The sequence below is a fragment of the Gymnoscopelus microlampas genome, assembly GCF_963454915.1.
Source record: "Gymnoscopelus microlampas genome assembly, chromosome: 11".
Classification (NCBI taxonomy): Eukaryota; Metazoa; Chordata; class Actinopteri; order Myctophiformes; family Myctophidae; genus Gymnoscopelus; species Gymnoscopelus microlampas.
In genome coordinates this window covers 50,811,097-50,823,452 of record NC_139948.1, presented here as the reverse complement: position 1 = coordinate 50,823,452, position 12,356 = coordinate 50,811,097, and the positions used below count along the sequence as shown (strand labels likewise).

Below are 12,356 nucleotides of genomic sequence, written 5' to 3'. Positions count from 1 at the left end.
TCATATAATTGGTCCTCTCATTGTAATATTGGTACATGTTTTTCTCCTACTGGCACTGCTCCATGTAATTTTGGATTTTATCCAAAAACGTACATGTCATCACTAGCGAAACCAAATGTTTCAGGGTTATTAATATACAGTTAGCTAAAAGTTATTATTGGGGGGGGGTCATTTTCAAGCCCCAAGCCTTTACTCTAAAGAGTCCTGACGGTGGAGACAGGATCTGTCAGGAGAGCTGAATAAACACAGCTATCTCCAAAACATGTCACGGATGGTTTATGGTCATTAAACATGAGAAAATGAGGATGACTCTTATAAAAAAAGTTGTGGTTGGCTCTTAAAAGAGCCTTTTATGGATACAGGTGGAAGAGGTTTATAACAGTTTACTTCTTTTTGGGAGCTGCCTTCTTTGCTGCCTTGGGTTTGGCAACCTTCTTGGCTGGGGCTTTCTTGGCTGCTGCGGGCTTCTTCGCTACTTTCTTGGGGCTCTTGGCTGCTTTTTTCGGGCTTTTAGCTGCTACCTTCTTGGCGGCAGGTTTCTTGGCTTTCTTCGGTGATTTCTTGGCGGCCACAGGTTTCTTTGCTGCCGCCTTCTTTGGCTTTTTCGCCGCGGCGGGTTTCTTGGCAGCAGCGGGCTTCTTTGCTTTGACAGCTTTCTTTACAGCAGGTTTCTTCGCCTTCACTGCTTCTGCTTTCTTGTTCATCTTGAAAGAGCCAGACGCGCCGGTACCTTTGGTCTGAACCAGGGTGCCTTTTGCTACCAGGCTCTTGACGGCGATCTTGACGCGGGCCTTGTTCTTCTCCACATCGTAGCCGCCGGCAGTCAGAGCTTTCTTGACCGCAGCCAGGGACACGCCGCTCCGCTCCTTGGAGGCGGACACGGCCTTGACTACAAGCTCAGCGACACTGGGGCCTGTCTTCTTAGGTCGGGGAGCTGCCTTCTTCTTGACGGCCTTGGCCGGTGCTGGAGCTGGTGCGACTTCTGCCATGACTACCAGTTTCGGGTAGTAGTAGCTCGTTTTAATGTAGAGTCTCGGTATGGTTAGACTAGACTGGTGGAGAACACAGTGAAGGGGATGGACTTAAACACAACATGAGAACCATGTAGAGTCAATGCACACAGAGCCCCTCTTCTCTAGGTGGCTTAATGCGCCACTTGTGTTTTCTCCTCGACAAAAAACAAGATATTATAAACGACTGTGTATCTTATGAAAAGTAACAAAGGGCACACTGCTAGCACACTTGTGCCTTTTTGTCATGAACATTATCTGAGACGCGAAGAACGCTCTCGTTTTGTATTGATAGGCTCAACACCTCACTCTTCAACGGGCAAAACACAATTCCCTCATCATTTTCCTTCTAAAACAATGTTAAACTATGTTACATTAACACAAATCCTCGTAATTATCTTAGCAGACATACCCGACGACAGGATAACATAAACTATACTCTTGTTTTATTATCCGTTTAGTTATAAATAGAAGGTTTTCTGACCTTAGTAAACACACTCCAGTTGATGGCAGCGACTCCCATTGACAGCTATTGAATGGTGAAAAGCAAAGATCAGACTAAAGTAAATATAGGCTGCTTCCTTCAGGAAGGAGATACAGTGTTCCTACATACAATAAGGTCAAACTGAAGAGGTCCTTTGTCCATCAGACGACACTGAGGCTTAATCAGGAGTTATAGTCCAGGGGTAGGCTGAGAGGTGGACATTGCTCTTGTCTTTGTATGTCTTTTGTTTTGTTTTTCTTGTGTCATTTCAAATGTGTGTACTGTTTATTGTTGCATACATGGCTGCTGGGTCGCAAGACAAATTTCAGTGTGAACTGACAATAAAGTATTATCGTATCGTAAACACAATACAGCTTATCTTATACAATCAACTGTCGCTGTCTGTACTTTGCGGGGTGCATGCTGTTACACAAGCCAGCACGTACCCTTCACATTTTAAAACTCCATGATGCAATGTATATCCTGCTGCATCTGGTTGTATGATTAATTATCATTGCGTTCTGGATGAAAACAGTGGGACTGCCATAGCAAATATGTCCATCCCCATATCAATTAGGCCTGCCTTTATAGCAGCATGCTACAGAACTCTTCAGTAAATATATGTGTGAACAGTGAACTGTTGCTGTAAGTTATTTTCTTTGGTATAAAGCTACCTGGGAGCAAATATGTATTACTCACATATTTGAATTGCCATATCGTCTGATTTTGATTGATTGAATACTTTATTAACAGTTTGCAAATAGCACAGTCGTAAAAGGATAACACAAAAAGCCCTTGTTTCTATTACAACGATATACAAGACATCAACACTATAGCAATAAACGTATATGCCCTTTAGGGGAGGTCATTTCTGGTGTTGGGTTTAAGATTACTTTTCTAGGACCAGTTACTAATTCATTCTGCTCTTTTTTATTTAATTTTAAATGCAGACTTGGAAAAAGCCATTCGGCTTATTATGCATTTGTTTTAGATTAGGGTCTACTCACAACAAAGAGAGTGTGTCTTAATATTTAAACTTTTGCAATTCCATATCCAAATATTGTTAATGCATCGTGTAACGGGATAATGCATGTGTGACGCAGTGTGAATGCAGTGTTTTCTACTGTTGCAGACAAAAATGTCCACCTCTGGTCATTGTAATATGCCTGTTATAATTAGACCGTTGACTGGCCTACTCGTGAACAATGGCAGTTAAAGTACCCCATTAAAACCCACACAGCCATGGTCCCGGTGACTGATTTTATTTTTCACTGTGTGTGTGTGTGTGTGGTGTGTGTGTGTGTGTGTGTGTGTGTGTGTGTGTGTGTGTGTGTGTGTGTGTGTGTGTGTGTGTGTGTGTGTGTGTGTGTGTGTGTGTGACTGTGTGTGACTGTGTGTGTGTGTGTGTGTGTGTGTGTGTGTGTGTGTGTGTGTGTGTGTGTGTGTGTGTGTGTGTGTGTGTGTGTGTGTGTGTGTGTGTGTGTGTGTGTGTGTGTGTGTGTGTGTGTGTGTGCGTGCGTGTGTGTGTGTGTGTGTGTGTGTGTGTGCGTGCGCGTGCGCGTGTATTGGAAAACAAAAACGTGGCCCTCTCACAAGGATAGCAGTCACCAGAACCAGGAGAAATATTATTTGGAGGGCTCTGTACCCCTCTATCTTTTTTGTTTTATAAAAAAAATGTTTTATTTTGTGTTTACCAAGGGCTGGAGATGGTGAGAGACCCCTATGGAGGATCAAGTAGAGCAGACCATAATAATTACATATTTACCTTAAAAATTGTATTTAAAAAACATTAACGGCCTTTAAATATTAACTTAGGCTATATACACTAAATTGTATATTTTCCCTGCTATAATTACAGCCATAACGGTTTGGGCAAACGGTTTTGAGAGTGGAAATCTTTTATAGAAATAAGTGGGTGGCTCTTAAAAGAGCCGTTTTGGGGTAGTGGCAGTATCAGATAAGTTTAAGCACGTTCTCCACGGATACGACGGGCCAGCTGGATGTCTTTGGGCATGATGGTCACCCTCTTGGCGTGGATGGCGCACAGGTTGGTGTCTTCAAACAGACCCACCAGATAAGCCTCGGCCGACTCCTGGAGAGCCATGACGGCGGAGCTCTGGAAGCGCAGGTCGGTCTTGAAGTCTTGGGCGATCTCCCTCACCAGGCGCTGGAAGGGCAGCTTACGGATCAGCAGCTCGGTAGATTTCTGGTAACGACGGATCTCCCTCAGAGCCACAGTACCAGGCCTGTACCGGTGAGGCTTCTTCACTCCACCGGTTGCCGGCGCGCTCTTACGCGCTGCCTTGGTGGCGAGCTGCTTCCTGGGGGCTTTGCCGCCGGTGGACTTACGAGCGGTCTGCTTGGTTCTTGCCATGGCTTCTCTGAGTCTGAATGAGGTTGAGACTGAGTAGTAATGCAAGAAGCGAGCAAACTGCTGCGTTTTATTAGCGCTTCTTGAGACGCCGTCGTTCTCTGATTGGTCAGCGGCCAGGAACCTCCTTATTTGGGGAGGTACCATACGTCATAATTCATACTGGAGCTGCTGTAATAGATAAATACTATGAATACTAGTTTACAGTAAAGTGATAAGTGAAATACATTGCTGTGTGTATTATGTCATGGGGCAAATACATAAGCATTTATCCTTGAGTGAAAAAACACAAGGATTATGGTGAATACGAATTATAAGTAGGCATATCTTGTCTTAATTAAATTAAAATGTAACACTCATCCAATTCACAACAACAATGGTCAACTTCTAATATGGACAATAACTGCTTTTGCTGCAAATCATTTTGGATTGAGGACTATACCTTGCACTAGTGAATAGGCCCTGTAATCCATGCAATGTGGCTGTAACTATAAATATGTAAAGGATATTAAACGCCTTCAAGTCATTACGACCATATAATATTAGTGGTGGAAGTACTCGGATATTTTACTTAAGTAAAAGTAGCAATACCACAATATAAAAATAGAAATACTCTGTTACAAGTAAAAGGCCTGTGTTCAAAATGTATTGCCATCACAATATACCAAAAGTACTAACATATTTGAAAATAGCAGATCTACAATGAGCTTGTAGATCGGCTATTTTCAAATGGCCTATGTATAAAATAGGGCTTAAGTGGTTAATGTAGGTTTTATAATACAATCTGCAAAGTAAATAGTATCAAATAATCGTGGAGTAAAAGTACAGTATTTGCCTCTGTAATGTAGTAGAATAGAAGTAAAGTATTACTCCAGCAAAGTAAACAAAATACCTACAAAAGTATGCTTATGGTGATTAGTAGTTTCGTTCACTACCTATGCTGAATGCACTTATTGCTAAATAAAAGCGTCTAATTAATGACTGTAATGTAATGCTGGATAGTAGTTAAACACAGTACTTGAGTTAATGTACTGGCTTACTTTACATCACAGCATAACTTTATGCAGTCAGTTTATATAAACCGCTCACATACGGTCTATATAGAATGGATTAGAATTCATCTTTGTTTGATAAGAGTGGGTGGCTCTTAAAAGAGCCTTTGTGGGGTTCGTTAAACGAGTGAAACAGATTTATTTCTTGGCGGCTTTCTCGGTCTTCTTGGGGAGAAGAACAGCCTGGATGTTGGGCAACACACCGCCCTGAGCGATGGTCACTCCACCCAGCAGCCTGTTGAGCTCCTCGTCGTTGCGGACGGCCAGCTGGAGATGACGGGGGATGATGCGAGACTTCTTGTTGTCACGGGCTGCGTTTCCAGCCAGCTCCAGGATCTCAGCGGTCAAGTACTCGAGAACAGCCGCCAGATAGACCGGGGCGCCGGCACCGACACGCTGAGCATAGTTGCCTTTGCGCAGAAGCCTGTGGACACGACCCACGGGGAACTGGAGCCCGGCACGGGATGAGCGGGTCTTGGCCTTTGCCCTGGACTTTCCACCGGTTTTGCCTCTTCCTGACATGGTTGGGTTTGTTTCTTAAATTGTGGATCGCAGAAGAAATATGACTGAGGAGAGGAATACAGGACTATTTATATCTTCAAATGGGCGGGGTTAGGTTTGTAAATGCTCCCCACCAATCAGAACCAGTGACGTACTGTTCCTCCCCAGGAGGTTCCTGACCAATCAGAGTATGACGGCGTCTCTCAGTCAATGTCCAGTTTAGACACTACAGTTATCAGGCACTATTCATCCTAAATGAGTGATTTACATTTTACAAAGTGTACAAACAGAGACGATATATTGTAAATGTTCACATAGATAAAGGACAATGATTTGGTGCTACAAAGTTTAACTTTGAAACTTTAAATGTGGCATCTGTATAATAGTGCTACTAAAATAACATTGTCAGTATTATGATCAAGCTAAATAAAAGGTACAACTAACCAACATGTACAGGCTGCTGTGAATAGGGTCCATTGTAACGATGAACACATTATAAAACATATTACTGGGACTTTAGAGTGACGTGTGACAAATTGTCACTGACGATATTACATTGTTAATACAATTGTTATAGTTGTTATAAAGTTGTAAAATAATCAAAAGTAAAACTGTTTGTTTGTTGACCATAATGCCGTTTCTGTGTGATGTATCAGTATGTAGATATATGCCAAGTTAAATCAGGGAATTCATATTGAATATGCATGCACATTTATATTATCTCTTAATATCTATTGCCACACTATATTTTGTATATTAATCATATTTTCGTATGTATTACTTCATGTTATCTCTTGCACATCATGCACCCATATTCGCATGTAATATACATACCAATAAATATTATGTTTGTAAAATGACCCTATTTAATTTGTACACAATCACTGATTGCATGGGCAGCCTTATCTGTATCTAAAACTCACACCCAATGTAGCTGTTGTGATGTTGTCTGTCTAGTCTTCTTGGTGTTGAATGTTTTAAATGGACCACTTGCTTATTTTTGTTGCACTGTGTACTTTGAAAGCCTGTTTCGTGTATTTATCCATGTCACTTTGACCACCCCCCCCCCCCGCGCCGTCAGTGTCTTGAAAATAGCAGATGAAGCTCACAAGGCCTGTGTGTAGGCTTTAGCGCTCACGTGGCCTCCTTTTTGGGCTGGTTTCATAGACCTTGTTAATTTGCGTATTTCTCTCTCAATCTGGCAACATTGATCATTATTTCATAAAGGAGATTGTGTCAAGACCATGAATCACAAGTTCTCTGTATACTGCAACTGTATACGAGGCAAACTACTACATATTTATCAATACCTGGAATAAACTCTGTAAAGACAGCGTGGGCGGCTCTTAAAAGAGCCTTTGTGTTGTTGGTAGATCAAGTCAGCATTATTAACCTCCGAAACCGTACAGAGTGCGTCCCTGTCTCTTCAGAGCATAGACAACATCCATGGCAGTCACGGTCTTTCTCTTGGCGTGCTCGGTGTAGGTGACGGCGTCACGGATCACGTTCTCCAGGAAAACCTTGAGGACACCACGGGTCTCCTCGTAGATCAGACCGGAGATACGCTTCACGCCGCCACGGCGAGCCAGACGGCGGATAGCGGGCTTTGTGATTCCCTGGATGTTATCACGAAGCACTTTGCGATGGCGCTTGGCGCCTCCTTTTCCAAGTCCCTTTCCTCCCTTACCTCGTCCAGACATGTTCTTTATGGTAGATGATACAGAAGAGAATGACTTTATTACCCAAAGACTTGTCTATTTATGTGTGTTCTGAGGACGTAAAAGAGGACAGAGAGACCTTGCTGTGTGGGCGGTGCCGAAAGATGCAGCCCCGCCCCATACCAGTCTTACAGCCACTTCACTCTGGAATGTGGGAATGACCCAGTTTAGCTTCATGGATGGACACATACACATTGTCTGATGACTCCCTTTGTTCTAATACAACAGGGAGAGCAGCTATGTATCATTTTTAGTTATTAAAGTATTTAATATATCCGCATTTTCTCAAAGTCTCTCAGTAAGTCCCCACTGAGGAGTTTTGTATTTTTAAACTGGGAATAGTGTATAAACTATATTATTTGTTGTGCGACGTGCTGTGAGCTTGTAGAATGGGGACCTGTAGAATAGCCTAAGTATGATGTTGGGTTTAAGTGGTTAAACTGATATTTATGCTATATTAATTAACTAATATTATTGGGGACCCCCTGGAACCACACATTGAGAACCAGAGCTGTATGAGCTACATCAGAGGGGGAGGACACACACAGGTGGGGGCTATAGGACCCCACCAGCCTCTCACTTAGTAGTAGATAAAACAGACTTAGACTTCTTAAATGAATGTAGTGGAATGTTCTTTTAATGCAGGGGTCTTCAACGTGTTTTAGTCCAATGACCCCTTAGCTGAGCGAGAGATGAAGCAGGGACCCCCATATTATATCAAATTATGTTGCAGATTAAATGTTCTCATAGCACTGTCATCAGTGTTTTGTATATATTTTCTTTTAATATGTTGGACTCATGTTATGAATGTGTATTTTACGACATTTAACCACTTAAGCCACTTATACTTGGTAAACAAACGTGACCTTTGGCTCTGTACCTGGCCAGCTTTTTTTTCGCTTTGCGAAAATAGCCAATCTACAAGCTCACAGACCGGCTTGTTTTCACAGTGGTGTTGTTTTTGTATCCTATCCCATATTACACCTAGTTCCTGCCTGGCCCCATTATTTTGTATGTAAAATGAATGTATTGTGATTCATTTTAATTCTGCTATTATGCCCTATTCATTTTATCAAAGGTATATTGTATTGTGATTTTTAATTAAAACTATATTGTATTCATGTATTTGGGCTGGATTTGCCTGGACCTTAACCCTACCCACTGTTTTTTCTTTTTACCCTTTGAAGTGTTTTTATGGATATGTTTTCATGCAGAGGCCAATTGATATTGGCATCAGACACTTAGTAACCCTCTTAATATGTATTGTTGAATACTGTTACAAGTTCCCTGTGAGGTTGCCTCGTGCATCACAGATAGCCTTCACAATACAACCCAGGTTATGTTGGGAAGAACAACACTGATATATTCCAGAGGTCATCCTACATTGATGAAAATGATTTTGCCATGTATAATAACATGACAATAATAATTCAAAAGACAACAATAAATATAAGGAAAGTCAACTGTTAATATCACTTGGTCCTACACAACTTGTTTATATACATTGCCCAAGATTGATTTATTGATTGATTGATGTACTTTATTTAGTAAGACATGAGAGCAACAGTACATGGAAGTACAAATTCACAATACAAGGTCTACTAAACTGGAAGTCTCATAAGGCACTAAGCTTGTTTAAAATGAGATCCCCACGCACACAAATCATGATAGTTCAAAGATACAAAATACAAATAGAAATACAACTAGAAAAAGTGCTCCTCGGAGCACAGGTCTCCGCCAGGTGAGGTAGGTTATTGTGGACCAGCATCGTTTGGAATTTGTTCTTCAACGTAGTGCGAATGAGTGTGCAAAGTTCCATCGCAACCGGACGCTACGTTCATGATTTGTGGCATTTTGTTCAAAACGGGCCACTCCTGCAAACTTTAGATGTCAATGTTAGCCAATCAGGATGGAATATGAAAAATAAAACAGATCCATCTTGATCACATGACTATAGAAATCATGTGTAGCGATTTGCGTGACATTTGGATCAAATCTGAAGGCTTAATCTCTAAAAATGTGTTTTACATAAGTCGGCCTCCTGGTGGCGCTATAAAAGGCTAATGATGTTTTTCTTTGGCCTCTAGGGAGTATGCGTGCAAAGTTTCACGCAGATCGGTGCAGTTATAGTTAAAAGCGCAAATCGGCCTTTTATAGCGCCACCATGAGGCTGATTTGAAAATGTTCAAGTGGCATTTCTTCCTCGGCCTAGTGGGAATGTGCGTGTGAAATTTCACGAAAATCGCATGCTGCATTCATGATTTGAGGCATTTAGTGCAAAACGGACTAATCCTGCAAACTTTGGAAGCCAACCTTAGCCAATCAGGATGGAATATGGAAAATCAGACAGATCCGTGTTGATCACATTACTATAGAGATACTGTGTACTGATTTGCGTGATGTTTGGATAAAATAGGAGGAGTAATATAAAAAAAATGGGTTTTGCACAAATCGGCCTCCTGGTGGCGCTATAACAGGGCCATGTAAAAAAAATTGGGGCAGAAGTTCTGAATTGGCATCCAGGGAGTGTGTGTGCACAGTTTCGCAGCGACCGAGCCAACGGTGCCGGAGATTAGTCGCTCGCAGACAGAATGGACACACGGACGGACGGAGGGTAAAACATACTCTCTCGCCATGCCGTTCGTTCATCACAAGGCATGAAGGCAGGGCAAAACGGATAAAGAGCTAAAAGGACCCACAGTGACACTCGCAGAAGACTTTGGTATGACAACAGTTATAATTACATCATACATTACATTAAGTAAAAGCATCAACATCTCAAGTCCTTTAGGGAAAGTATTTGTAATGTATGTGGCCAATAGGCAGTGGTCCTGACCCTGCTGTGACACGTTAACATGGCTGTTGGGTAGAGTCAAGGCTTTGCAAAAGCATACATTCATGTTTTTTGACAACACAGAAATATGTGTGGGGAGGAAGCAATTGGCATAATGACTAAATTGGGGTGAAAAGGGGTATACGGGCAAAAACATAAAATAAAAATGCCAGTCTATTTTATCATCTTCTGCTCAGACAAGTGTCATATATTGCAGACACTTTGGTTTTCTCTCGTCAGAGAATCGTGACGTATAAATGCCAAATTGTGCACAATATTTCAGCAGAACAGCTTTTGCTAACGGCTATCTGTGTGTCTTTCTCTGTAAGGTTAAAATGCGCCCACACGGCAGTGTGCTGTTTGATTGCATCATCACAACATCCTGTGTCGTGTGCTTTCACTTTTCTTACCCCCAAAAATATATACTTTTTAATTTCTGCTGAGCAATTTCAGTGATAGGATATTGAATGCATGTATAACCTTCCGGGTAGTAAGCTCTCTTGAGTGAGCAGTAATGACAAGTCACACCCGATGGATTAACCAGAGGCTGGGTTTGAACAGTTGAACAGGTATTTTCACACAAGAGACTCATGGCCTCGTAGGTGTGCATCAGTAGGAGTGGGAACCGGGAGGTGAAATAGGAGACGGAGTTATTAGGGTGAGAACCCAACGTCTTCTGGACTTCATCAGGCAGCTCACAGTAATGATTATTCTGTTGGAGACAGAAACGTAGAAACAGATTGTGAGTCTGTATCAACATGGGTGTTCAAAGTGCCATACTACAGCTTAATACAGCCTAAGTCCTATGACATTTAGGGCTTAATTATAGATCAAACATACACATTATTTGAACATGATAACTACTTTTAGGTTTATTCTGTTTTATTCATACAGTCCACTACTATTCTTGTTATTCTTATTATCTAGTGTGTATTGCTGAGTACACTTTTGCAAGATTGCAAGATTGCAAGATTCGAGTCTTGAGGACCATGTCACACCAGCGTTTCGCTGCTTGTCACTGTATGAGTAAATAACAAATGAAGCCCTATTGATTCTAATGATCCTTAATGATTCTTGATGATAACGCTACAAGGCTAAGACTATGCACCTTCGTCCTTGTATTTACGTTTCCCTGTGTAATGTAATGTATTCCACTGTCTGCCTGTTTTTGTTTTTATATGTTTTCTGTGGGGACTGCAGATGTAAATGAGCATCTTTGCTAAATCCGGTGTATTTACGTTGCATTGCTATGTAATGTTCATTAATATGCGATGTCCCATCTAAATAAACAAATACAAGTTAAAAAAAAGAGAAGATCATCCAACCACAACGGCTTGCTGTGAAGATCCAAAATGGCTGCCAAAGAGGCATAGAGACACAAAAAGCCCCACATACAGGTGATATCCAGTTAAAAGAAAGGATTAACCACGCCCTCTCTTCCTTGTCTAACCAAACGTATGACAAATCGCCAATCACCTATGACCCATGACCTGTAACCCACCATAACAGTCTGACACATACATACAAAAGATTTGAGTTAAAAGTAGGTAAAGTGTCTTTGCCAGTGGAGACACAGTCTTACCTTGTTTCTTATCACACGGAGAAGACCTTTGACCTGGTGTTTGTCATACTTAGCACGCTTGCCTTGAAGGTCTGGAAGGAGATCTGCCAACGAGACAAGTCAAACCCAATGTATTAACCACAAGCTGGGTTTGAACAGTTGAATGCACAACACCATCAAACAAAACACACACATTGAAAATGTCAGGGAATAAAAGCATTTCATGATTATTCGTTTGTACCTGGAAATAAGATTTAAATGTTTGAATTTAGGCTTACATTTAACAACGGGAGGGACATGCGTTCGCAACAGGCATCTGTTTGGTGTTTATAAACAATGGCTGGGTTTGGTTCAGGCTTGGTTACTACTCTCAGATTCAGGACAAATATACAGCCAAATCCACACTCTAGGTGGAATGTCTATGATCAAGGATGGTGATGGTTGATTCCTTGCATTAATTATGTTTGGGCAGGGTTGGACATATCCTGGGAATTCAAAATACAATGGTTCGTCCCTATATCTGTCCAAATAATAAAGTAGTTGGAGCATGTAGCCAAAGTACATCAACCAGCTGATCAGTCAGTCTACGCAAGTAGTACGAACTAAAGGGACCAGTATGATGTAGGGGTGTGTGTGTGTGTGTGTGTGTGTGTGTGTGTGTGTGTGTGTGTGTGCGTGCGTGCGTGCGTGCGTGCGTGCGTGCGTGCGTGCGTGCGTGCGTGCGTGCGTGCGTGCGTGCGTGGGAGAGAGGCAACACGGTTGGCTGTGAGCAGTAGGCGTGTCTCTTATCTGTAGAAACAGAAATATGAACAAAACAACTTCACAA

General features: G+C 41.8%; 4 protein-coding genes across 5 annotated transcripts in view; all 4 read right to left on the bottom strand.

The window, feature by feature from the left end:
- LOC311055106 (histone H1-like) overlaps positions 1-989 on the bottom strand; it is a gene marked incomplete at both ends in the record, with an annotated part of 65,073 nt that extends 64,084 nt beyond the window's left edge. For both annotated transcript variants that reach the window (XM_084071205.1, XM_084071206.1), the window contains one exon: positions 477-989. In XM_084071205.1, the coding sequence (XP_083927331.1) occupies positions 477-989 (513 nt within the window). The remainder of the gene's footprint in view (positions 1-476) is intronic.
- Positions 990-3,457: 2,468 nt separating this feature from the next.
- LOC311055119 (histone H3.2) lies at positions 3,458-3,868 on the bottom strand (the record flags this gene model as incomplete). The annotated part of the gene is made up of 1 exon (XM_084071221.1): positions 3,458-3,868. One exon carries the CDS (start codon positions 3,866-3,868, stop codon positions 3,458-3,460), a length of 411 nt encoding a protein of 136 aa, XP_083927347.1.
- Positions 3,869-5,055: 1,187 nt separating this feature from the next.
- LOC311055127 (histone H2A-like) lies at positions 5,056-5,439 on the bottom strand (the record flags this gene model as incomplete). Its single annotated transcript, XM_084071229.1, has 1 exon — positions 5,056-5,439. The coding sequence occupies one exon, from the start codon at positions 5,437-5,439 to the stop codon at positions 5,056-5,058; it is 384 nt and encodes a 127-aa protein (XP_083927355.1).
- Positions 5,440-6,806: 1,367 nt separating this feature from the next.
- LOC311055148 (histone H4) lies at positions 6,807-7,118 on the bottom strand (the record flags this gene model as incomplete). Its single annotated transcript, XM_084071250.1, has 1 exon — positions 6,807-7,118. The coding sequence occupies one exon, from the start codon at positions 7,116-7,118 to the stop codon at positions 6,807-6,809; it is 312 nt and encodes a 103-aa protein (XP_083927376.1).
- Positions 7,119-12,356: the final 5,238 nt, after the last annotated feature.